This window comes from Gopherus flavomarginatus, chromosome 8 (genome assembly GCF_025201925.1).
Source record: "Gopherus flavomarginatus isolate rGopFla2 chromosome 8, rGopFla2.mat.asm, whole genome shotgun sequence".
NCBI classification, from domain to species: Eukaryota; Metazoa; Chordata; order Testudines; family Testudinidae; genus Gopherus; species Gopherus flavomarginatus.
In genome coordinates, this window is record NC_066624.1 from 81,724,090 (window position 1) to 81,751,725 (window position 27,636).

General features: G+C 43.5%; 1 protein-coding gene across 7 annotated transcripts in view; it reads right to left on the reverse strand.

Annotated features, from left to right (window-relative positions):
* Window positions 1-27,636, reverse strand: part of TFDP2 (transcription factor Dp-2) — a 181,320-nt gene that overhangs the window by 45,780 nt on the left and 107,904 nt on the right. For 6 of the 7 annotated variants that reach the window (XM_050966010.1, XM_050966009.1, XM_050966006.1 and 3 more), the window contains 2 exons: window positions 15,537-15,658; window positions 5,065-5,112 (listed from right to left, as the gene is read on the reverse strand). In XM_050966010.1, coding sequence (XP_050821967.1) covers window positions 5,065-5,112; window positions 15,537-15,658 — 170 coding nt within the window. The remainder of the gene's footprint in view (window positions 1-5,064; window positions 5,113-15,536; window positions 15,659-27,636) is intronic. The other variant, XM_050966007.1, reaches the window with a different exon arrangement.

Below are 27,636 nucleotides of genomic sequence, written 5' to 3' on the forward strand. Positions count from 1 at the left end.
TAATGCATTAGTTAAATTCTGGAATGGCAATCCGTGCCAGCGTTCTACTGAGCATTTCTGGACATAATAAAAATCTGGAATCCTATCACAATAGATAAATATTAAAAGGACAGATTAATACTTTATGTCTTTATGTCACTTTAAAAGTTTTTATGCCAATTTCACAACTTGGTCAGTCTACCAATATATTTCAGGGCGATCTATTGGGTTACAAAACTAATAGTCATAAAGTCAAATTCTTCCATTCATTTTGGAAGGGATCTGCGGAAACACATCAGAAGGCAGAATTTGGTCCTCTAGACTGTCAATGCTAGCAAGCTATAGAAAAATGGCAACTGCTTTTAAATTGCTTTGTAGACCTCACACATATACTTTGCATGGATTTAAAAGGAAAAGTGTACAAAAGTACACTGGAAAAGAGGGGGAGATGGAGAAGGGAAAGAATAACAGTAAGCAGAAATAATGTATTTTATCCAGTTAATGAAAGTGGACAAGCGTAGGTACTCAAAGAAATACATGCAAGAGATGTTTTTGGAAGCAAAGTGAAGAAAGAGTTACTCATCTTGTGCAGTAACTGTGGTTCTTTGAGACGTGTCCCACTATGGGTGCTCCATTCTAGGTGTATTCACGTCTGTGTGCCTCAGATTAGAGATTTTAGGTAGCAGTGTCGTTCTGTCCACACATGTGCTCTCCCCATCTCATGCTCTGCCTCAGTGCCCCTCTCTCTCCTGCTGTCCGAGCAGACATGATAGCTACTAGGAACGGTTTTCATAGCGAGAAGTAGAAGAGAGCAAGCGGCCATAGGTTCATAGGGAGACCTTGTAAGGCAGTTGAGGACAATGTTGAGGTCGCATGCTGGTGCAGGACATCTGATTTGTGGGAAAAGGTTACCCATACCTTTGAGATACCTTTTTGTTGTAGGATAAACAAACACAGAATAACTATCTATTTTATGATGGAAGATGGTGATGGCTGTGAGATGTACCTTTATGTAGCTTAGAGATAATCTTGACTTTTTTAGTTCTAGGTCCTAGAATCTAGGATGTAGGCTAGCACAAGTGGTAGCGGAGAGGATGTAGAAGTAATGTGTCTTGAGTCACACTAGAGTTGGAATCTCTTCCATTTTTGAATGTATATGTGATGAGTAGTTAGTTTTCTGCTATGTAACATCACCTCCTTTACATCCTCAGAGCAGTTCATTTCTAAACTTTGGAACACTGAGGAGACACTGAGGTGGAGAACCTGAAGACTGTGGTGGAAGATGAGTCCCGCATCCTGAGAGAGGAAGTGAGAAATGGGTTGGAGAGTGTTTGGCAGAAAAACTGCCATTTGAGTAAGGTATGGATACGTCTGTTTTGGCCATGTTGGAACTATAAGAATAAACCTGACTTTTTTTTTGGTTTTTTCCCCCCCCCCTTATTTTGGGCAGGACCTTTTGCTTCTACTGCATCTAGATAGGCCTCTATGAATTCCAGATGTTGTACTGGGGTTAAAGTGGACTTTTGGACATTTAGTTGTAGTCTCAGCTGTAGGAATAGATTCATAGTCTTGTGTGACTCTCACAGTGTTGTCAAAGGAACGTACTTTGAGCAGACAATCATCTGGATACGTGAATATCATAACTCATAGTTTGTGAAGGTATGCTGCTACCCAGAAAGGACCTTCGAGTACACTCTGGGTGCAGATGACAGGACGAATGGAGCACTTTGCATTGAAAATGGTCTTGATCCAGACAGACTCCTAGAAACTTCCTGTGGGATGACTGGATTGTGATATGAAAGTAAGCATCTTATAGGTGGAGGGCAGAGAACCACTCCCCTTGGTCCAGAGATGGGATTACTGCTGCCAAAGTAACCATCCTGAAGTGTTGTATCTTTACAAATCTCTTGAGCGACCTTAGATCCAGAATGGGTCTCCAATTGCTGCTCTTTTTAGGTATCTTTTTAGGTATCAGGAAGTATTTGGAATGAAAACCCTTCCCTTGGTGTTGAGTGGGAACTTGCTTTATAGCACCTAGGTTCAGAAGATAAATTGTTTCCTGACATAAAAGGTGCTCATGAAAATGATCCCTGAAGAGGGATGGGGAGGGAGGGTGATTAAATGTTCCCAGTTTTGACGAAAAAGAGTAAGGCGGTTGCCAAAGAGGTGGAGATGTTTGGGTTGTTGCAGCAAATAAAAACATATGTGTGGGGTAAACTCGGGGCCTCGACCAACACATCAAAATTGGTTTTTAGATGTAGATAGTTGTGATGCTGAAGATTGTGGGTAGTGATCTTCGATTTTATCGCTGTTGTCTTTTCCATTGGGGTTCATAATGCTTCTGGGGAGGAGGGAACTCAGCCAGATGAGATCTCTGTGCCAACTGTGATTTAACAGATCTCCTTTTTTTTTGGTAGGTGTGTAAATTCCCCTGGAACACAACATGACTCTGGAGTCTTTTAATGTGTGGTGGGATTCTTCTGTTCTTTCTCCAAATAACTTGGATCCTTCAAATGGAAAAGTCTTCCACAGTGGATTGTACCTCTTTGGAAAGCTGGAAAGGTGAAACCATGAAGCTTTCTGCATGACCATTGTGGTTGAGATGGAGTGAGCAGCTGTACCACCAACGTCCAGAGAGGCCTGCAACTATGTCCTTGCAAGGAGCTCAGAAATGATTGCTTAAAATTGTTCTCTTTGATCAGTTGGGAGATGTTCGATGAAGCCATTTAATTTAGAGTAGTTGATACGATTGTATTTTGCCATAAGGGCTTGATAATTAGCAATCCTAAATTGTGGGGTCACTGATTAAGATGATTTCCTTCCAAATAAATCCAGTCATTTCCAGTCCTTGTCGTCAGGTGCCGATTTAGCGTGGTGCTGTCTGCCACGTTCATTTACAACATTGACAAGGGAATTCAGGGATGGGCAAGAAAATAAAAAATCTGTGTTTTTAGAGGGAACACAATATTTTGTCTGCTCTTTTCTATGTGGGAAGTATTTTGGCTGGTGTCTGCCATATAGTTTTCACTAGGCTGAGCAAGGTCCCATTGACAGGGAGCATAATGTGAGCTGATGAAGTATGTAGGATGTCCAGCAACTTATGTTGTGATTTCTTCAGGCGAAATTTGTACCGAGTTTGCTACTCTCTTAATGAGCTCTTGAAGCTATCTGAAGTCATCTGCCAGAGTTGGTGGGGAAAGCATCAGGAGCGGACAAAGATGTTCATCACAGGAGTAACCTCCTTATTAGTCTCACTTCCTGTTCTTCAAACATCTTCTCTTGAGGATCAGGAGGTCTAGATAGAGAAGCTGAAGGAGACTGTCTTCTCTATCGCTTTAGGTGACATGAGATGTCCTTGAGACTTGGTGTTTATAGGCTGCCCATGGGTCCCACTAGGGCCACTGAGGTGGTGCTAAGTGTGTGTGCCAAGAGTATCCATACCAACTGGGTAAGCCATGCCTCCCATGGCAGTAAACTGAGGTTGTAGCAATTTCTGGGTGGCTGGTTTCTTGATATTGTAATGGGGAGCCTTCCACAGACACTGAATAAAAATCCTCATCATCCTTTTCATTGTTGCTTGACAGAGGTGAAACAGTCATGGATGCTGGGGGAGACTGCCTCAGTACTGCACATAAGTTAGGGGACCGAGACATGGTCAGTATCGAGATCATGCCAGTGCCTAGTAGAGGCATCTCTGAGATTAGTAAGTCGTCAGAGAAATTAAATTCCTGCAGTAGCGGTGGGTACCACTGTGGTAAGATGAGCAGTAGACACTGATGTAGATGGAGACGACGGTACCAGGAGTCTTCTGCATTCCAATGAATGGCCAATAGGTGTTGTTCTGGTCTTCTGTGGAGCCGAAGTACTTGGTACAGAGGCACAAGAGGACTTCATAGTGCTGCTTTGGAGGAGCTATAGTGCTCTCTATCTCTATCTAAGTACTGATCTTCCCGAGGATATGCCCTTAGAATCTTTAGACTTATTGGTGGTACCAGTACCTGAGGAGCCTGCCGCCTCGTGGGTACCCAGCCATTGGTACTGAGGTGGTTGACCTAGTCTGGGATCTCTCTCTCTCTTCTCAGGGGGCTTGTAGCCCGCTTCTTTGAGAGGAATACAAAGATTTACTCTTTGAAGTCACCAGAGAGTGTTGAGCCAAGGACATTGGTAGAATTGACTTAGTCGAAGACCACTGTCCAGGAGTGGTCAGGGCTGGGGTCAGAGGTTGGTCTGAGTGAACTTTCCATTATGAGGCATCTCAATTTTAGTTCACAGTTCTTCCTACACCTTCATTTTAGTTTCACACAAAAAGTGCCCTTTTGAGCCACGTGTGATTCTCTGAGGCAGCAAATGGAGCAGGAATGTTCATCACTGACTGGAATGGCTTCTCAACAGGACAGAGAACGTTTCAACATGGGGAAGCTGGGCATATCTTTTCCAAGTTTCACTTCCCAAGAGAGAAGAGACAGAGAAGAACTAACTAAGGTCAGGAAGTTAGATATTCTAACAACAAAATAAAGAGAGGAGAAAAAAAAGGGGGAGTATTAGCACTAACAGAAACTCTAGGAACTACATTATTAACTGCAAAACAAAAGTGAGATATAGATAATGAACTCTGAAATCGGACTCTAAGGCTCTGTCTCAGGTGAAAGGCATTTGAGAAAGAACTGAGGGTGGCTCACATGCACTGAGGCAGAGCACAAGATGGGAAGAGCGCATGTGCGGGCTGAATGGACACTGCTACCTAAAATCTCTGATCTGAGGTGCAAGGACGTGAATACAGCTGGAGTGGGGCACCTATATGGACAGTACTTGAAGAAGAAACATAGTTTAACACCTGTGTTTGTTACATAGAAAACCAGAACCATCCCACTTCTGGAAAAGTGTTTCATTTATTTTTAATGGTTCTCTTTTTTGCCTCTTTGATGACTACAGACATACTATTCTAACTAAAGTAGTTTAGCTAAGGAATAAGAGTAACGGAAAACTACTGCAAGTGGGAACTAGACATCTCTCTCTCTCAAGCTGGAACTGAAAGTAAATCTGGTTACAAATATACATACAGAACACACATTCAGCAATACTCACCTTTCTGAAAAATCTGATTCTATAAATTCCCGAGCCCGTTTTCGGTCCCTAGAGAGAGGAAAACATTTTTTTTTAAATTTAACATCTTTCATTTACACAGGGACCAAGAAAATATATACATTTTGTATATAGGAATATTAACACCCTTGTACTTGAGCATTTTAAAAAATCATTCATTTTTAAGTACAGTTAAATGTACTATGCAAACTATAATGAGAGAAAAAATAATGCAAGTATCACCTGACAGAATTTAAATGAGAAATGGTTAAAATTTTGGATGCAGCATGGTGCAGTGAACAGAATATCACAGTGGGAGTGAGGAAACAGAGATTCTTTTCCCAGGTTTGCCACTGATTTGCTGCGTGACCTCAGGCAAGTCACTTGGGCTGGCATTATTCAATGTGCCTAAGGGAGCTAGACAACCAAATCCCACTGAAATTCAATGGATTTGAGTCGCTAAGCCCCTTAGGCTCCTTTGAAAATCCCAGTCTTAAATTCTGTGCCAGTCTTAAATTCTGTGTTTTTCTCATCTTAAGAGGATGATAATGGTTCCCTTTATAAAGAACTTTGAGATCTACAGATGAAAAGATGAAAAAATTATTAAGTATTAAGATTTCATGATGGATAATGTAATCACATAACATCCAGCTTATATCTTTGTAATATAACACGGTCCTGCAATTTAAGAAAGAACAGATACTTACCCTATACTAACTGTATGTATACTCAATCAGTGCACATTCTACTATAGGTGTGCATGCATGCACAAATGGATTTATTTCACGGTAGAATCTAGTGGGGTTGTGAATGCATCATGTGCCTTCTTGTGATTGGGCATAAAGGGTGGGGTTGTTGTGACTCATTTTCATTGCAATTTGAACCCTATGGTAGCAGAGGACTCAAAGTAGGGATGGAGGTGGTTAGTGGGACCCACATGGACCACATTAAACTTGAAGAACCATAGTTACTGCAGGCTAAGTAACGCCTCTCCCTTCTTTGAGTATGTCTAGAGTAGATCACACAGTAAATGACTGGCAAGCGGTACCCCTGGTATGTGTAGTAGCTGCATCAGTCAGGGACTGGAGCACTCCCCCAAATTTGGCATCTGCTCTGGCAGCTAAGTCCAATGCATAATGCTTGTGAAGACTAAGTGGATTACTCCATGTTGTTGCCTTGCAGATCTTGAAAACTGGAACATTCCTGAAGCAGGCAGAGGATGCTGCTTGAGCCTTGGTGGAATGAGTTTTGATGTTCAGTGGGAGAGGTACACCAGCCAAATGGTAACACAGTGAGATACAGCATATTATCCACCCAGATATCCTTTATGATGATATGGCCTGGACTTCGGAGTGGCCAGCAACAGCCAGAAATAAATAGGGAAACCGCCTGAACTATTTGGTTCTGTCAACATAGTAAGGCAGGCTCTGGAAACGTTCAATGTGTGTAACTTTCTCTCCAGGTCAGAATGTAGTTTTGGGAAGAAGACTGGCAGATTGCTTGATTCAGATGTAATTTTAAGACTAGCTGGGTGATGTGTTTATGGATAAGGTGATGCTAAAATCTTACCCTATGAAACATCGGGGAGGGAGGGTCAGCTACAAGCACCTTGCAGCTTGCACACTCTCTTGACTGAAGTGATTGCAACTAGGAAGACAGTCTTCAGAGTGAGATGACAACCAGCATTCTGAAAGGGACTCAGAGAGAGACCTCATGAATCTTGACAGGATAATACTAAGGTTGCAGACAGGTTCTCTGACGAGACCCTGAGACGCTTTGACGTTATCAAGTGAGAGATGACTGAATAAGACTGTACAGGTGGATAGCAAATAGAGATTGCTGCAAAGTGGACTTTAATAGAGCTGAATTTAAGGCTGGAGTGTTGTAAATGCATCAACTAGTTGAGGCTCTGCAGTACTGAAGCCTGCATATGGTCCAGACCAGGTTGGAATGCTCAAATTAAGAAACTCTTCCATTTTGACAAAGAAGTCCCTCTGGTGGACATCTTTCTGATCTGTATCAGGATCTTTTGGACTTTTCTAGAGCAGTCCCTGTCTTTATCCAGCCAATATCCAAGCCTGTCAGGTGCAGTGACTTAAGATCAGAATGGAGTATCTGACTGTGCTCCTGTGAGAAGAGGTCCAGAAAGTCTGGGAGATGAATCAGAAGCTGAATGGACAGCTACAGCAGGTTTGCCAGCCAAAACTGCTTTGGCCAGTATGAAGCTAGGAGAATGATTACAGCTGTCTCTTAATTTTGGAAATCAGTTTGGGTATCAGTGGAACTGGTGGAAAGTGGGGCTGGATACCACTGTAGAAGGCAGGCATCAGCCAAGGAGTCTAGGCTCTTGCACCCTCTGGAATGCCTGATGTTGTCCTTGGTGGTAAACAGTTTTATCATGAGAAACCTCCCCCCCGCTTTATGATTAATCTCTACAGGGACCGATTGTGATAGGATAGAGATTAGAGAGAAATAGAGAGATTAAGATAATGGAGATATACCGATCTCCTAGAACTGGGAGGGACCTCGAAGGCTCATCGAGTCCAGCCCCCTGCCTTCACTAGCAGGACCAAGTTCTGATTTTGCCCCAGATCCCTAAGTGGCCCCCTCAAGGATTGAACTCACAACCCTGGGTTTAGCAGGCCAGTGCTCAAACCACTGAGCTATCCTTGCTCAGGAAGGCTGCCATGTCACAGTTAACTTCCGTAAGTGAAGGGCCACCACAATTATCCTGTGTTGGTGGTACCCTATCCAGAGCTTGATGGACTCCAGACAGAGAGGAGACAAGCATGCGCCTCCCTGCTTGTTGATGAAGTGCATTACACATGTGTTGTCCATCCGGATCTTCATTGCAGAATTCTGAAAAACAGATAGGAAGGCCAGGCAGGCTAGCCTGATGTGTCTGAGCTCCAGAACACTGATGTGGAACCCCCTGTTCTGAGTGACAGCTATTGCATCAACAGGAATTTGTCTTCAGGAAGGTATGCTTTCACTGATCTAGGAGTCATAGGCTCCTATGAACTTTATCATTCGTGATGAGCTAAGAGAGAATTCTGTGTAGTAGGCACCTTAGCTCAGAGAACAGGGACAGCACATATTCTAACCTTGCCGCCATCTCCTTCTAGGAACTGCCCTGAGTCAGCCAATCGTTGACGTAAAGGTAAATGGGAATGCCCTTCCTTCTGAGATGGGTCACTGGTACTTCTAGGCACTTTGTAAAAACTCGGTGTCACGGAGAGCCTGAAATGCAGTACCTTACACTGGTAATGACTGGTTCCCACTGTGAATCATACGTACTTCATGTGCACCAGATGGATAGCTATGGGTCTCTCATTCCCTGTGCTGTTCCTGGTCTGGTTGAGGACTCGGATGCTGTATCCTTCAAGGAATGATGTTTTGTGTCCTCCCTCTGAGACCTACCTTCACATTTGATGCTATATTTGGATTCCATCTGTCTCTGTTGTCTTTACGTACAGGCACGGTTGCCAGTTTTGATGCCTGTGTCAGAGAGACCAGTGCAGATGCTAGAGCAGTTGTTGGTGAGACTGTCATTATCGAGGCTTTCAGTGTTGAAGACTTCACTGATGTTGAAGTAATCAGTGTTGAAGTCACTGGTGCCAGTTATGGTGGTGCTCTCTTTACTTTCTCTCCAGTGCTTGATTCTGGGGTACGATCTGTGCTCAAGGGAGCTCTGGCCAATGCTGGCTCATTTGGCCTTGCTCTAATAGTGATCTTCATTTCTGGGTCCAAAGTTACCATCATCGATTGCTCTAGCAGATATAGCTTGAGCTGGGTGTCCCTAGATGAAAAGGACTTGCACACAGAGCACCTGTCTGGGATATGGCATTTCCCCTAGGCAGAAGGAGGCACTGACTGTGTCCATCCTTGGTGATCAGTCACTCACAGGAGACCAGGGTTTAAACTCTTAAAATTTGGAGTTTCCCACAAGGTGTGGTGGTTAGCATGAAGTGCCTGGTTTGCAGGAGGGTCCCCGGTAACTTTTTTTTTCTCTCTCTGTCAAGATAAATATTTCTTTACAAATTTGATGGCATAAATGGTTTTAAAGTCTCTAAGAAGAATAGTGTGTTGGCCAGATGGTAAGTTCCTTCTCACTGCTATGAGTGATAAGAGGGAACTGAGAGAGGGTCAGAGTCACTCTACTTTAATCCCTTGTGTAGGAGCATGAGGAGGCACAGGGTGCATGTGCGGTCCTGACCTGTTATTCAAAAGAATCTGATCTCGCATGCATAATGTACATGCACACCTAGGGTAAGATTCAGACACAGAACTTTAGAATCTTGATCAGAACATCAACAGATTAGGAATAATCATTTAGACCAAGAGAATTTTGCAAGTCACAAAAGTCTGGCTGTCCTTCAATACTAGATGTAGAAAAGAAAAGAGTCTCCTACATCAACTAGTATGACAGAAATCTGAATGTCAATTTGTATTTACCAAGCACTCTAAATACCCTGCTATCATATAATCCAAATATCACAGTAACATATACGCTAATAGAAAAAGACAAAAAACGTAAGAGCGCCAACCTACTGACTTACCCTAAGTTCAACAATGGGCATATGTTGGATTTACTCCCCCAAAATTCAGAACCAGTTTCTCTTCCAGAAGATAAAAAAACCTGGCCAACTGGTCATGCAGTTTACTTGTTAATTGTTCAGACTGTCATTTCTGCCACAGAGCAAAAAGTGCTTAACAGGCCTTGTGGCTAAAACATAGGACCAAGAGTCAGGATAGATACAAAAATTCTATTCGCATTTCTGCCACAGACTTACTGGGTACCCTTTGACAAGTCACTTAAACTTTCCATGCCTCCATTTCCCCCTCTTTAAAACTGGGAAGATATTATTGACACACACATCACTGGTTAGAAAAAAGACATTTACCTTTTCCATAACTGGTGTTCTTCGAGATGTGTTGCACATGTCTATTCCACAATAGGTGTGCGTGCACCAGTGCCGGAAGTTTTTCCCCTAACAGTACCCATAGGGGAGCGCCCCAGCAACCCCTGGAGTGACCCCTCCATGGTGCAGTATAAGGAGCACTGCGTGCTTCCCCTACCCTCAGTTCCTTCTTGCCAGACAACTCCGACAGAGGGGAAGGAGGGTGGGATGTGGAATAGACATGAGCAACACATCTCGAAGAACACCAGTTACGGAAAAGGTAACTGTCTTTTCTTCGAGTGATTGCTCATGTGTATTCCACATTAGGTGATTCCAAGCCATATCTGTTGGAGGTGAGTAGGAGTTCACAAATTCTCGGGACGGAGTACAGCCCTGCCAAACCCGGCGTCATCCCTGGTTTGGGAGACGATCGCATAGTGCAAGGTGAACGTGTGAACTAAAGACCACATGGCAGCCCCACAAATGTCCTACATTGGGATGTGGGCCAAAAAAGGCAGCCAACGAGGCTTGCACCCAAGTCGAATGCGCCTTCACAATTGGTGGTGGAGAGATTCCCACCAGGTCATAACAGGTACGGATGCACGAAATGATCCAGTTGGAGAGCTGTTGAGTGGCGATCGGCCGACCTTTCATGCGCTTGGCCGACGCCAAGAACAGTTGAGAGGATTTTCTGAACAGCTTAGGCTGCTCCAGATAGAAAGCCAGAGCCTGTCTCATATCTAGCGTGTGGAGATGGCGCTCCTCACTGGACATGTGGGGCTTGGGGCAGAGGACCGGTAGAAAAATGTCCTGACCCATGTGACAGGTGTAGACCACCTTTGGGAGGAACGAAGAGCATGGGCGGAGCTGGACTTATCCTTATCCGGGGACTTGGAGGTCACAGGTGAGACCAGGAGCACATGGCTAGCGGCTCATACGGGGGCCCCGTGAGACAGGCCAACACCAGGTTCAGGTTCCACTGCGGGACTGGGGGCCTAACATACTGGAAAAAACAATCCAACTCCTTAAGGAACCGGCCAGTCATAGCATGGGAGAATACCGCGTGGCTCTGCACTGGTGGATGGAAGGCCAATATAGACACCAGGTGCACCTTGACTGACGAGGGTACCAGGTCCTGGGCTCTAAGGTGAAGGAGGTAGTCCAGAATAAGATGGATCGGTGTGGACACTGGGGAAATGCCCCGCTCGTCTGCCCATTTGGAAAATTGAGACCACTTTGCCAAGTAGGCTCAGCGCATGGAGGGCCACCTGCTTTCTAGCATCACGTGTTGAACCCCTTCTGAGCATGTCCTTTCCTCCCTTCCTAACCATTGAGCAGCCACGTCATGAGGTGGAGTGCCGCTAGGTTGGGGTGGAGGCGGTGGCCTCGGTGGTCCTGGGAGAGCAGGTCGAGGCAAGACGGCAAAGGCTATGGTGACCGCCAGGCCTGTGAGAGGGTCCCATACCAATACTGCCTGCGCCATGTTGGGGCAATCAGAAGGACCTGGGCTTTGTCTGTCTTTATCTTTTCCAGGACCTTGCCAATCAGCGGGGACAGGGGAAAGGAATAAAGAAACTGGCCTCACCAGGACAGGAGGAAGGCATTGCAGATAGCACCCCGTCCCAGCGCCCATCCCCCCAGAGCAGAACCAGGGACAGTGATGGTTCTGCCAAGTTGCGAACAGGTGCACCTGGGGAGTTCCTGTGCACCACCACATGTGAAGGGTCCCCCAGGAGGGACAGGATCAGGGGGCGGTTGGGCAGGGAGGAAGTAAACTGGAGGGTGTAGCCCCGGGAGATGGTGTTGAGGACCCATCGGTCTGAGGTCAGCCCCGACCACTCCAGGAGGAAAGCATACAACCGACTGGAGAAGGAAAATTTTATTGAGGGTGGATCCCTGATGAGAACTGTCAGGGCACCCGCAGGCATCCTGTCAAAACGGCTTTTTCCCTGCCTACCTGCCCTTGGAGGACCCAGGTTGGGAGGCAGGCCAAGACTGCCTCTGTGGGTGCCTCTTATAGTCCTATAACTTCTTATAAGCACCCTCGTATTTTGGGTGGGTGGCCTGAGTGGAAGTCTACTGCAGCTTGAACTTAGGTTTAGCCGGAGCCGGAACACAGACACACAGAGTCTGGAGAATCATGCAGGAGTCTTTCAAGCCATGCAGCTTTGTACCCGTTTGTTCCACAAACGGAGCTTTGCCATCAAATGGGAGGTCCTGTAGGGAGGTCTGCGCCTCACTGGACAGCCCAGAGAACAGGAGCCATGATACCCTTCTCATGGACACCACAAAGGCCATGGACCGTGCAACTGTGTCCGCCGCATCCAAAGCTGCCTGCAGGGTTGCCCTGGCAGCCACTGCACCGTCCTCCACCAGTGCTTTGAACTCCTTCCTGTCATGCTCCTGGAGGGAGTCCTCGAACTTGGGCAGGAAGCTCCACAGATTGAACTCACACCAGCCCAGGAGAGCCTGGTGGTTCGCCACCCATAACTGGAAGCTTGAGCACGAATAAAGTTTCCTTCCAAAAGAGTCTAGCGTCCATGAATTTTTATTTTTTGGTGTAGGGGCTGGCTGGCCCTGCTGCTCCCTGTGGTTGACAGACTTAACCACCAGGGAGGTAGGAGCAGCGTGGGGAGTATAAGTACTTGTGTCCCTTGGCAGGTACAAAATACTTGCATTCTACTCTCTTAGAGATGGGGGCCAATGAGGCTGGTGTTTGCCATAGGGCATTTGAAATTTTTGCCAGCCCTTCATGGAGAGGCAAGGCCATGCTGCCCGGTGCCGAGGAGGACAGCACATTAAACAGGGAGTCCGAGGGCTTCTCCATCTCCTTTGCTTGGAGGTGGAGGCTTGATACTACCTTTTTGAAGAGTTCTTGGTGGGCCCTGAAGTCTTCCTGCGGGGCAGAGCAGTGCCAAGAGCCTCGGTTGGACAGAACCCAACCAGACAGTCTGGTGGGCATTGAGGGCAATCCATGTGGGCTTTGCCCTGAATGGCCGCTGGGAGGTGAATGGCGTTGGGAACGTTCCCTCAGCCGAGACTGGCACCAAGCTGTGAGCAACTGCTGAGATCCCAGTGGTGGCTTCCCTCTGGAGCATGGGGCTGACATCAGCGGTGCTCCTGGAACTGGCATGGACATAATGGCACGGACATAACATCCCGGGCAGCCTGCAGGGCCTCCGGTGTGGAGGGTATCCGGGGAGGCTTGTTTCACATGGGCCGGGCTACTCTGCTCGACATGAGTCAGAAGCCTAGAGGCCGGTGTGGATCGAGGACTGCCCAACATGGGACTAGCCTCTGTCCTGGGTTTACTCTGGTGCCACGGTGAAGGCCACTTTCTAGCCTTCCTAGGCATGCCCTGTGGATCGGGAGTGGTGCCGACTGGTCGATGGCGCTGAAGGGTTGCTGCGCACCGACACCGCGGTGCCTGGTGCTGACTCGGAGTGGCGCACCAGAGCCGGGGTCAGCGCCAACTCCATCAGAATAGCCCGGAGCCTAATGTCCCTATCTCTCTTTCCGGGGCTTAAATTACTTGCAAATCTTGCAGTGATCTCTGACATGGGTTTCCCTCAAACAGTGCAGACAGTCCGAGTGCGGATCACGCAGTGGCACAGATCGCCTACAAGTGTTGCACGACTTGAAACCTGGGGCATGGGACATGCCCTGGCCCGGGCGCTCTAACTAAACTAAACTAACTACAGGTACCATACACTGAACTAAACAGGCACTTTTGGGGACAAGCTATAGCAAAGCTGGAGCAGAGCAGTTCCAAAGCACTTTCACTGGCAGGAAGAAGGGATTGAGGGTGCGGGGAGCAAGCAGAGCCCCTTATACTGCACCATGGATGCGCCACTCCAGGGGTCGCTGGGGCTCTCCCCTCCAGGTACTCCTAGGGGAAAAGCTTCTGGCACTGGTGCATGTGGCGAGCACACACACCTATCATGGAATACACACGAGCAATCACTCAAAGAAGAACCGAGGATTACTTAATTAATGACTGAAAATCGATCTGAGAATCCTGGATGAAACAGCAAAATATTACTGAGAGAGTAATAACATTAATAGTTGATGTAGCATGGTCCGGCCACTTACACAGACTGTGCCTTTTCTGTCTGTCTAGGTTTTTATAAAGTCATCCATCACCATAGTATCTCAGCACTTACAGATTTGTGACAGACTCAGACCAGTAGGGTACATGAGTCTGGTGGAGGGCAAATATACTGGTCACTGGATGAGTAATTTTCTGTTCCCTGAGTGACCAGAGCAGGGGCTGCACTAGAGTAATCAGGAACCTGCTAGAACCAATTAAGGCAGACAGGCTGATTAGAACCCCTGCAGCCAATCAAGGCAGGCTAATCAGGGCACCTGGGTTTAAAAAGGAGCTCACTTCAGTTTGTGGTATGCGTGTGAGGAGCTGGGAGCAAGAGGCGCAAGGAGCTAAGAGTGAGAGGGTGTGCTGCTGGAGGACTAAGGTGTACAAGCGTTATCGGACAACAGGAGGAAGGTCCTGTGGTGAGGATAAAGAAGGTGTTTTTTGAGGAGGCCATGGGGAAGTAGCCCAGGGAGTTGTAGCTGTCATGCAGCTGTTACAGGAGGCACTATAGACAGCTGCAATCCACAGGGCCCTGGGCTGGAACCCGGAGTAGAGAGCAGGCCCGGATTCCCCCCAAACCTCTCAACTTCTGATCAGACACAGGAGGAGTTGACCCAGACTGTGGGTTCCATCAGAGGGGAAGATCACTGAGGTGAGCAAATCTGCCAATAAGCGCAGGACTCACCAAGGTAGAGGAGGAACTTTGTCACACATTCAAAAGATACATACATCTATTTTAAATGAGTAATAGTATTTGCAGGGAAGGACATATGTTGATGTTGGGCTACTGGGTATACTTGTCCTTAAAGTCTTACTTGAAAATAAAAAGTTATCTTCAAAAGCATTGTATTAAATCTGTCCATGATATCTTAAGGTGCAGGAATGCTGAAATAAAACAAAAATAAACGGGTCCTGAAAGATTTTAAAGCTCAAAACTCAAAAGCACCTTGCTCTTCAGTCACAGATCTCTGTGAGAACAACATATTGCAACACTGTGAATCAGTAATATGAAAATACAGCCATCAACAACATTTAGAGTTTGTCACTAGTTTAATGGCCTGTTTTTAAAAAATGCCTGTTAAGGCATGTTTGACCCACCCTTCTACTGTTGGCAAACACCAGTAATCCTTTACAGTAAGGATACTGTAAATTTGTATGGATCTATGAAGAGTAAGGACTTGTTTTAATTGTGCAAATACATTCAGTTCTTTCCATTACTACCGGAAAATAAGCATCACCACAAACCCATATACAAATTAGGTAGTGAAATAAACCCAGACTGAAATCATTGGTACATGTAGTTACACACTTACGTACTATAGACATTAAAAATACAAAATATGCTTAACAGCACACACCCTTTGAACTGTGTAGGAACTAGGATATTTGAGCCAAGATATACATGCAAGAGTATACAGAAGAAAAATCAAAACAGGTTTGCCCCAGTGCCCAGTACTTCTTTAAACAAAACAAATTCTTACCCTGGAATCCAGCCAGTGGCTTCTGTTATGTGCGTCTGAGTGACCATTGCTGGTGCTGGGGTGTATGGACTCCCAATCAGAACGCTCCCTGAATTGGTCAGTCTTTGTGGTGTGCTTATGATCTATGAAAATTAGAAACAAAATTACATTCTATAAAATAATTTAAAAGTAAATGGACATAAATCAACACAAATCATGGTCTTAAGCAAAACAATTTTAGCATTATGTAAACTGCAGTCACATGCACTTAACACTGAAGCGGCATCATTTAAAAATATGGCCTCAAACTATCTTGCAACATAATATATTCCAGGCCTTAATGTGAGACCCAATTCCACTGTCTTTTGGCAATTTCCTTCAATCTAATCAAATCATTGAAAGATTTTCTTAAGTAAAGAGTATGAAACTGAACTTTTTCTCATAAATACATGCTTGCAATGCATGTGTCACAGGTGAAAGGTTATATACTGTATATATCTCACAGCTGTCTCTTGATTTTGGGGATCAGTGGAACTGGTGGAAAGGGAGGCTGAATATCACTGCAGAAGGCAGGGATCGACCAAGTAACCTAGGTTCTTGCCCCCTCTGGAATGCTTGATGTCGTTGGTGGCAAACAGTTTTATCATGAGAACTCCCTTTTATGATTAATCTCCAAACTCAAGAAAATTCTGCAGGACTGTAGATGAATTATATAATCATATACATAAAATTATGAAAGCTATACCTTAAAATTCTGTTTAAAATGTTGTCTACATTAAAACAGATCTGTTGGAGCTGAATCAGTGGGGTGCAGCTGAATCAGTTCTGAACACAGTTTAACTCCAAGTGTAGACAAGGACAAACGAAGTAGCCTAAAATAGTAACTTAATTTCATATTAATCAATCAATAAGTTTATCTGTACTTTTCCTGTAGCGACCCATGTGAGTCAAAACTGCGTACCTTAGATTTAGACGGGATTAACAATTTCAGTCATTCTGCTAATTTGGTTGGCTCTTATTCAGGCAATAAAAAAAGGCCTACATAAACAATTGTTACGTTAGTTGGGCTATGTATTCATGAGGCTTAGAAGTTGTAATGGGTCCACCATAACAGGGATAGGTATATCCTTCTTGGAACAAATCAGAAGCCTATGTGTACTGTTGGCGCTGGGCCTGAATTTTTTCAGTATCCAACATTGCAAATGACTCATTTGTAGATGAGCATAGGGAGCTACATTTGTTACTGAAGCCATGAGACCCATTAACCATGCAAAAAAAAGAAATAATTTGTTCTGGCAATAGATGTAGAAGGTTTATGGCTGATTTTTTCTTTAAGCATCTGTCTCCACTGTTAAGTCCAAGATGGTGCCTGTAAAAGGAATCCATTGAATGGGTATTAGTAATGATTTTTCCCAGTTTATTCTGAGCCTTAAGTTGTTGAAAAGCATACAGATCTTGGACATGACTATAGAGAGGGCCTTCTTTGATGGAACTTTGATAAACTAATCTAAACAAGGGGAGATGAAAATACCCAGTCACTGGTAGGTGGGCAACCACCACCACCAACAGGCATTTTTTAAAAAACACTTAGGGCCAGAGATAGACGGAAGGGGAAGAACTTATATTGAAAATTATATTTTCCTATGACGAAATGGAGATATTTGCAGTGAGATGGTCTTATGGATATGTGAAAATAAACATTCTTTAAATCAACAGCTGCAAACCAGTCCTGTTGTGTAAGAGAAGGAATTACAGATTCTAGAGACAGCAAGTGGAAGTGGAACCTCTTTATGGAAAAATTCAGTTCCTCTGATCCAATATTGGACGGAGAGCCCCATCCTTTTTTTTTTTTTTTTTTTTTAACATTAGAAAGTACTTTGAATAGAATTATTCTGGTCATCCATAATACTATTAATAAACAATGATAACTGGTTTCATAGGAGATGGCAGTATCATGCCATAACTTCCTGATATTTCATGATTCTCATTCCAAAAGTGGTAGATGAAAATTATTTTCTTCCTAATGCATGCATCCTCTTTCTCTCCCTATCAGAAGTTGTTTAATGCACTATACCTCCCTCAGAGAATTGAACTGGGGACTCCAGCACCAGAGAAATCACAGGTGGATGCATATGGATCACAGGAAAACTTTACCAGCTCCCCCTAAGAGGGTTATCAGCTTCCCCCAGACATTGGTTCAGCTGATTTAGCAGGTTGAGACAGTCCATCCAAAAAAGGTGAAATAATTCTGCTTCTGGAGAATTAACCCAAAATATCAAACATTGGGAGTGAACTCTCCCCCACAGCTATTTACGGCATGCTCAGAATCTTAGCCATTATATTCATTAGTTCAGAATAAGAACTACATCCTCTGAAGGGAATGAAAAAGAAACTAAATTAACATAAGGAAAGACTGGCACCAGCCTCTCTGTCCTACCAGATTCCTCCAGCCATCTGTCCTACAGCTCTGGACTATGTGATTAAGGGAATCTCGGAGACTCTGCCACAGAGGGAATTGTCCTTCTGCACCTTTGCTTTAGATCAGTTAAAGCTAAATAAATCTCTTTACTAAACCAAAATATCTACAGAGACAGTACACTGAATCAATATTCTTTTTTACTCTCCAACTATCACCCTTGAAGATCTTACACCATTCATGCAGACCTTGTTCCTGAGAGAAGCTAGATTCTGCTCTCTCCATAATGCATTGTTTCATCTGTCTACCAAATGGTGCCACTGGACAGTAAAGAGGTCTCTCTTCTCCACAAGTTTGCAGCATCCCAGTATGGGACTAGAAGAACTCTGAATTGCCACATCAGTGAATGTTATTACCGCTCAATTGCCAAGTCAGTCATTTATCTTTATACTAAGAACTCTGGGAAAGTATTTTTAAAAGAAAGGTTACCTCTCGTCTCTTCTAGTAACTGGAGTTCTTCAAAATGTATGCCCCCTATTTGTAGTCAACTGGGGGGGTCCATGTGCTACATGTGCCAGAAAGCTGAAGATTCTTGCTAGTAGTATCTGTTGGTCTGTGTCTGAGCCTCCTCCTCCTCATGCTTTAAGCATATTAGGTATTCGAAAACACAAGAAATGGAAGCAGATACAGGAAAGCCAGATTGTCCCTTCATCCAAGTTTGAAATCTGGACCACTTTAGATGGTAACAGATTCTAGTAGATTGCTTTTGTGAGTTAATTAGTACATCCTGCCCAGCTGAAGAACGTGACTGCTCAAGAGCAGACTGCTCAAGTCCAATCACTCATGTCATCAGCTAAAGACTGTGGGTCCATATGAAAGATCCTGTCCTCCTGGCTTGGACAGGAGAGCTGAGGGCAGGGGAAGATATGTGAAGACTCTGCTGGACAGCTGAAGGAGACTGGTAATGACCACTGCTGATATGGCCAAGTCGGGGCAATGAGTATCATTCTTGCCCTGTCCTTACTATCTTTTAAATCAGTGGGAAGAAAGGAAACACACACATCAAACCCTTCCTCCAATGCAAAAGGAAGGCATCTGACAGGGATTGTCAGTCTCTGCTTGCTCTGGAACAGAGAGAGGCAACATATTCTACTGATCCTTACTGTGAATAAGTCAACCTTTGACTGACCTCAGATGGAGAATATAGTCTGAACCAACTAATCCTTTACAGCCCATTTGTGCATCTGAGAGCTGTCTCTGCTAAGATAGTCCATGAACATATTGTTTTCTCCTGCTAGGTGCAGGGCCACAGGATAAAATGTCGTGACAAACACACTAATCCATAGACTTACTGCTTCTGTGAACAGAAGAGCAGAGTGGGCCACCCCTGCTTGTTGATATCATCATCATCATCGGCAATCCCTCAATTCAAGGATGATCTCTGCCACGGCTTGTTGATGTAATACATCGCTGATGTATTGTCTGTCATCACCTGTACAACACTCCCTTGCAGGTAAGGGAGGAATGATTTGAGAACCAGATGAACAGGTCTTAATTCCAGTACAGTGATATGCAGGGATCCCTCCTGAGGGGGCCAGTGCCCTCGAACTGTCAAATGATTCAGATGTCCTCCTTAACCTGTTGCTGATGTGTCTGAAGTCACTGTCCAGGATGGACTGAATTGTGCACCTCTGAGCACATTTGCCCCGACTGACCATCTCCATAGGGAGACTATGACATTCTGAGGTATGGTGATCAATGACTGAAGGTTGTTCTAACTTGGCCTGTACACCTGAGACATCCAGTGTTGTAAACGTCTCATCCTTAGATGCGCAAAATACATCTCCAATACATCTGTTAGTCTATAAGGTGCCACAGGACTCTTCGCTGCTTTTCACAAAATAGAACTTGTAAGTAGTGGCCACTGTGAAACCCGGAAAGAATTTTAAACCTTTTGGGTGGGACACTGTCAATCTGTAACGGTACTAACTAACCTTGATAAATCTGTTCTCTGGTAAAATAGCTCTGATTTCCACAGAGTCCAGGATGGTACCTACCAAGAGAATCCTTTATGAGGGGCAGAGGATTTTCTCTGGGCAATTAAGAAGGAGCCACGGTCTGAAAAGACTTTATCCTTGAAACTGATATGGTATAACAGCTCCTCATGCAAGAGGGCCTCCAGTAGCCAGTTGTCCAAATAAGAGTAAACAAATACCCTGATTCCTCAGATGATTGCTACCACAGAGACAGTTTATAAAAATTCTGGGTGCTGTGGAAAGGCCAAATGGGAGCACCATGTATGGATAGTGGCGACAAGCCACTATGAATCAAAGATACTTGTGATGATTTTGATGAATGAGATATGAAAATATGCATTATTTAGATCAACAGTTGCAAACCAATCCATAACTGACAGCAAAGGGGTTATGGTGGCCAGAGATAAAAAGCAGAACCAAAAAACTTTCAAATGTATTTATTTAAACCCAGTATTGGCCAAACCCCATCCCCAATAAGGCCTTAGGTCCCATGATTGCCAGTTACTCCAGTAAGCGGGATTTGGTGCCTGCAGGAGGCAGGCCATATGGTAGTATAAAGCAAGCCACAGGTTTCTGAGTTCTCCCTCCATCTTCCTCTTGCTACAGTTACCACTGTACATCCGAAACAGAATATAACAGTGGATCCAAAGGGAAGAATGGAGATCCAGCTCTTTATGGAGACCCAGTAGGTATCCAAGGCAGAAGCAGCAAAGGGTGGTCCAGGGGAAAACCCCTGGATGTATTGTGGCCTATTCTTAGCATGGGACAAGGAAGACAAACTCAGAACTGGGTAACTATGTCTCCTTTTGGAAACCCTAATCTTCTCATCCAGAAATGATGAAATCAGAGCTGGAAGGTGAACCCTGTCTGTCACAGTGACAGAGCTCTTCAGAACTGACCCCGGAACTGAAAGAAGATCCAAGAATCACAATACAACATTAGACACAGGTCTGTATCTCTTGTAACTGAAGAGGGAATGGACCTCTGCTTTGGAACTGTAGCAGTTTTGTCAGAATCAGATGGATCTGACAGGTCTGATGCATGGGAAATGGCACTACTAATATTGGCATTTTGGCTCTGAGTCTCCTTTTCTTCTATGCTATGACAGAAGGAACTGAGATTCTGACCCACTGAGCAATTCCATCTTCCTAGCACTGGAAATGGAAGTCAGAACTGGTAATGGTCCTGCAGCTGCAGGGATTCCATGTGGGTTGAATAGGCGGGAGGAACATGGTATGGCATCAGTGCTGAACTATCTCTCAACCTCTCTTCCAGAAATGAAACAGTTGGATCTGACCACATGGGCCTCCATTTAAACATCCGGATCCTCAGAGGACTGACTGAGTGAGTCGCAGGAACCAAGTCCAACACCAACAGGTGTAGTGGCTTCTTGGAACCCTTCAGTTGTTTGGAGCCATTGGCAGCCACAGTGGCAGACAGACTGGTCTCTTATACCTAGCATCTGAGTCCTGACCAGGTCTAGATGGTCTAGCTATGAGGGCTTCTTTCAGGAGGAGGAGCAGCAAGTGAATCTCCCTATCCTGGCTGTGCAAGTTTAGCAAATAGAACACCCAGAGCATTTTTCTCCCAGGTACTTGAGGTACCACATATGGTTGTCAGATGCAGAGAAGACAGCCAGGCAAGAAGCGCACTTCTTGAATCCAGCTTCTTCTGTTTTCTCAGTTCCTCCATAATCCGAAGCCAGGAGAAATCTGAATTCATGAACTAACTGTACTGAAAATGAGCTAACACTATTTCTAAGTAGAAAAGAGACTCCAAAGAAACCAGAGCAGTTCACATCTGCCCAGGCACGCAGATGGAAGAAACAAGGGCAGTGAGGGAGTTCCACCCCCTTTATAGCCTCGCTCTCAGTGTGTCATGATGATGAACGGTGAGAGGGCATGGTAGTGCTCTGATTGATGCTGCTAAAAGAGGTTTTTACTGTAAGACAGTACAAGGTGGCACAGCACCTATAAGTGGAAATATGCAGAAACATTTGAAGAGGAACCATTCTTTAGTTTATTTATAAAACACACCCAGATTTTTTACTACTTAACACTGCTTAAAACAATTCAAATTCAGTCATGAATTTCAGAGGAAGTGTGACTTATAATAGTGGGCAGATAAAACTTAAAGATGTAAAACAAGACGAGTAGTGAAGATATTTTAGAATAGTGCAGTTGAGGAGATTGTGAATAAATTGTAATGTTAACTTATTGTAGAACTGATGCCAAATCAGTTCTACAAGTTGTTTGCTTGCAATGCAGCCAGATTGTTATAGTAATTATTTTCAGAAGTGCAAACATTCTCTGGGTTTGAGTCCTTCACTACTTCCTCCTTCTTTTAGTTGTAAGAAACATTAGTTAGCATAAAATTACCATACTCTGCTCAGGCTTGCAAGCAACTAAAATGTCAAGGTGTTGGTTGGCATGAAATACTGCCATAGTTCATCGGCTAACACGCAACTGGATTTCATCATTGTGTATCATTTTATAACAAAGGAAGATAACAATGTAATATTGACTTTACTCCAACATTTCATTTTATTCCAGTAAGACTCCTGTGATAAACTTTCCACGAAAAAGCTCTTTCAAGATGCTTATTTTGTTTGGTTGTTGGGCTTTGTGACATCTAAGGAATGACATTTTAGTTATGTTGTGAACACCACATGTATTAGGCTTCAGGATGTATTGTATTCCCTCTTCTGCTGTTTAATGTATTAAAACCTGAATATATATCCATCAGCTACCTATTCTGTTCATGTGGCATAGGGTATTTATTCTAATGGGTTACAACATAATATTTAGAGTACACTCCTTCCATTTTCTTCCCCTCACCTGACTGTCACTTTAAAATGTCTTAAGAAACGCTGCCAATGCTTCCCACAGCCATGTTTGGTTTCTCTTAAAAATACAATTCACATTTCTGTTCCTAATGCTGGCAGTGGACAGTTTAAAAAGAGATGCTTTTGGAAATGGGAGAAACAGCACAAGCCAAGGTATTTGGACAGTTTGATATTATCGGAGCCTGAATGACAACTGTGTTGCAACTGTGCTGGGAACAAGAGATCCCCCAAAATGGTTGTATCTGCAGAATATAGGTGGACACTAAAATATGGTATACCCATTATCAGTTTACTTCAATACTGACTTAAGAATCAGGAAACCTTAATGGTAGAAATTAAGCAGTGCTTAGTTAGTTGATTTAGTTGAGTTTTTTTTTTAAACAGTTAAACCAATATCGAAACTGGATGAAAAACAATGTAACATATTCAGAGTTTATAAGCTAAACATTCTGATTAACTATTAAAGTTTTGTCCAATTGTTAATCCAGCACTGAAGATATTAACCTCCTCTTATACTGGTCTCCTACAAATGATATAACTTTTCAGCAATTTGGCTCCACCCAGCATATGACTCACACATGCCAATTATAATTTAAAATATTATTTTCACATGCTTTTCAGTTTGCTCATGTTGAGTTGCACTTCATCACCCTCTAAGCTTTCACATTGCTAGGCCGAGTTGAAGAGGTTGAGTTTTCCTTTAAGTCATAATACTAACACGCCATAAGAGACTAGTATAACTATAATGTCATCATAGCATTACTATGACAACTAGTAGATTATATTTAGAATGTGCAAACCACTTGAATGTTACAAAAGATGGTCATTATGGCCTTTACTTCTTGTACTCTATTGCCCTCTAGAGTAAACAGACAATAAAGCAGGTCACAGAATGCATTTGTTTAAAAGGTCCAATCTGAAAAAACAGACATAGCAGGGCCCCAAACTGGTTAACATTGTTTGGCTTTGCCATTACAGATGAGATCTAGTCAGGTTTTTAAGACTGATAATGAATTGTTCTACTCCCTTCAGTGTCAAAGCTGCCAACTGTCATAATCAGGAACACTAGAGACACAAGGTGGGTGAGGTAATATCTTGAGTTAGTTTCCAAGATCTGAAGAACTCTTTGTAAGCTTGAAAGCTTGTTTCTCTCACCAACAGAAGTTGGTCCAATAAAAGATATTACTTCATCTATCTTTTCTCTTCAATATCCTGGGACCAACACAGAACAAACAATTCCCTGTTATTTTAGTATCTAATTTTTTTTTTTTTTACAGCATGCAGAATCCAAGTCTTCCTTTAAAAAAAACACTCTGAATTGTAGCATTTTCTGTTGCAAAGTAATAATCTTGCTGTCCTGTTAACCAGACTGCCAAAATATAAAAGCAAAGCTATTAACTCTATATGAGCTTGTCTTTAGTAATTCTGGTAAAAAGTGGAAGTCAAATCCTAGTGAGGCAAATAGAAAGGAGCACAAACACTGCCAGCTTAAGTGCAAGAGTGTAATAAGAAAAGCCAAAGAGGAGTTTGAAGAACGGCTAGCCAAAAACTCCAAAGGTAATAACAAAATGTTTTTTAAGTACATCAGAGGCAGGAAGCCTGCTAAACAACCAGTGGGGCCTCTTGACGATCAGAATACAAAAGGTGCACTTAAAGACGATAAAGTCATTGCGGAGAAACTAAATGGATTCTTTGCTTCAGTCTTCACGGCTGAGGATGTTAGGGAGATTCCCAAACCTGAACTGCCTTTTGTAGGTGACAAATCTGAGGAACTGTCACAGATTGAAGTGTCACTAGAGGAGGTTTTGGAATTAATTGATAAACTCAACATTAACAAGTCATTGGGACCAGATGGCATTCACTCAAGGGTTCTGAAAGAACTCAAATATCAAGTTGCGGAACTATTAACTAAGGTTTGTAACCTGACCTTTAAATCGGCTTCGGTACCCAATGACTGGAAGTTAGCTAATGTAATGCCAATATTTAAAAAGGGCTCTAGAGGTGATCCTGGCAATTACAGACCAGTAAGTCTAACGTCGGTACCGGGCAAATTAGTCGAAACAATAGTCAAGAATAAAATTGTCAGACACACAGAAAAGCAATAGTCAACATGGTTTCTGTAAAGGGAAATCGTGTCTTACTAATCTATCAGAGTTCTTTGAAGGGGCCAACAAACATGTGGACAAGGGGGATCCAGTGGACATAGTGTACTTAGATTTCCAGAAAGCCTTTGACAAGGTCCCTCACCAACGGCTCTTACATAAATTAAGCTGTCATGGGATAAAAGGGAAGGTCCTTTCATGGACTGAGAACTGGCTAAAAGACAGGGAACAAAGGGTAGGAATTAATGGTAAATTCTCAGAATGGAGAGGGGTAACTAGTGGTGTTCCCCAAGGGTCAGTCCTAGGACCAATCCTATTCAATTTATTCATAAATCATCTGGAGAAAGGGGTAAACCGTGAGGTGGCAAAGTTTGCAGATGATACTAAACGACTCAAGATAGTTAAGACCAAAGCACATTGTGAAGAACTTCAAAAAGATCTCACAAAATTAAGTGATTGGGCAACAAAATGGCAAATTAAATTTAATGTGGATAAATGTAAAGTGATGCACATTGGAAAAAATAACCCCAACTATACATACAATATGATGGGGGCTAATTTAGCTACAACGAGTCAGGAAAAAGATCTTGGCGTCATCGTGGATACTTCTCTGAAGATGTCCACGCAGTGTGCAGAGGCGGTCAAAAAAGCAAACAAGATGTTAGGAATCATTAAAAAGGGGATAGAGAATAAGACTGAGAATATATTATTGCCCTTATATAAATCCATGGTACGCCCACATCTCGAATACTGTGTACAGATGTGGTCTCCTCACCTCAAAAAAGATATTCTACCACTAGAAAAGGTTCAGAAAAGGGCAGCTAAAATGATTAGGGGTTTGCAGAGGGTCCCATATGAGGAAAGATTAAAGAGGCTAGGCCTCTTCAGCTTGGAAAAGAGGAGACTAAGGGGGGATATGATAGAGGTAAATAAAATCATGAGTGATGTAGAGAAAGTGGATAAGGAAAAGTTATTTACTTATTCCCACAATACAAGAACTAGGGGTCACCAAATGAAATTAATAGGTAGCAGGTTTAAAACAAATAAAAGGAAGTTGTTCTTCACACAGCGCACAGTCAATTTGTGGAACTCCTTACCTGAGGAGGTTGTGAAGGCTGGGACTATAACAATGTTTAAAAGGGAACTGGATAAATTCATGGTGGCTAAGACCATAAATGGCTATTAGCCAGGAAGGGTAAAGAATTGGCGTCCCTAGCCTCTGTTCATCAGAGGATGGAGATGGATGGCAGGAGAGAGATGACTTGATCATTGCCTGTTAGCTTCACTCCCTCTGGGGCACCTGGCATTCGCCACTGTCGGTAGACAGATACTGGGCTAGATGGACCTTTGATCTGACCCAGTACGGCCGTTCCTATGTTTATGTTTTTATGGTATAGTTATAAAATTGCCAGCAGAAGCTTAACTGCAAAAAGGTACTCTTATTCTGGAATAAGAGTGGCTACATACACAGTTATATCCGTACAAATATAGCACTATAATTATATTGCTATAGTTATGTTGGTAAATTTCCCTGCATAGATACTCTATCACCTAACATACCTTATACTTCATTCCCAGTCTCCTATTCCAGCACAATATGCCTTAAAGGGGCGTTGACTTTAAAGCCTGCCAATAGCAAGGACCATTTACAAGCTTCTGTAATTAAGCATGGGCAATCAGAGGGCAATTGTACACTGCATCAGGAAAGGCTTGTTCACACTTACCATGTTCTTACCATGTTTTAGCTAACCCATTGTAATGACCACAAGGTAAAGTCTTAGCATAGAATAGGTAGTCTGTAGTATTCACGTGTTTTAGCAGGTTAAGCTAAGCCCCTAGTGTTTACATCAACCAGCTAAAATTGGTTAAAACTAACTCTCTTACCTTCACTAGGATTTTAACATGGGTTAAAAAGACTCATTTTTCCTAGTGAAGACCTAGATTATGGCTGTTCAGTGTGGATGAGGCCCAAACGTTCAAGTGAATTACAACAGAAACCGGTAAAATAATTAGGAGTACAGTGGCACCTTAAAGACTCCATGCATCTGAAGAAGTGGGTTTTTTACCCATGAAAGCTTATGCTCAAATAAATCTGTTAGTCTCCTCATTGTTTTTGTGGATACAGACTAACACGGCTACCCCTCTGACACTCAGTAAAATAATAAACACTTATATAATACGTTACTGACTAAAACGGTAGCCATTTGTTTGACTATACTCATGGTTCAGTATTAAAAATGTTCAAGAGGCCCAATTTAGCCACATTTATTGTCTAAAGACAAAACAGAACAATACGAAAAAGAGACATATGTACCCTCCTTCTGGGAAGCAATTCTTATCTCACAGAATGTTCTCCTTACATAGGAGGTATGCTTCAAAGATACACATTTCAACTAGTTGTATTTATAGTATGATTTTATAAGCTACACAACTCTTTACACATCACTTAAACTTTAAGGCTGTATCTACACTAATGAGCTTGCAGTGGCACAGCTGTACTCATGCAGCTGTAAGATCGCTTGTGTAGCCGCTCTATGTCGGAAGGAGAGAGCTCTCCCGTCGACATAATAAAACCATCTCCACGAGCAGCAGTAGCTATGTCTGCGCGTGAATCTCTCCCTCTGACCACACCGGTGCTTCTGTCGGTGTAACTTACGTCGCTCAGGGACGTTTTTTTCCACATCCCTGAGTGACATAAGTTATACCGACAAAAGTGGTAGTG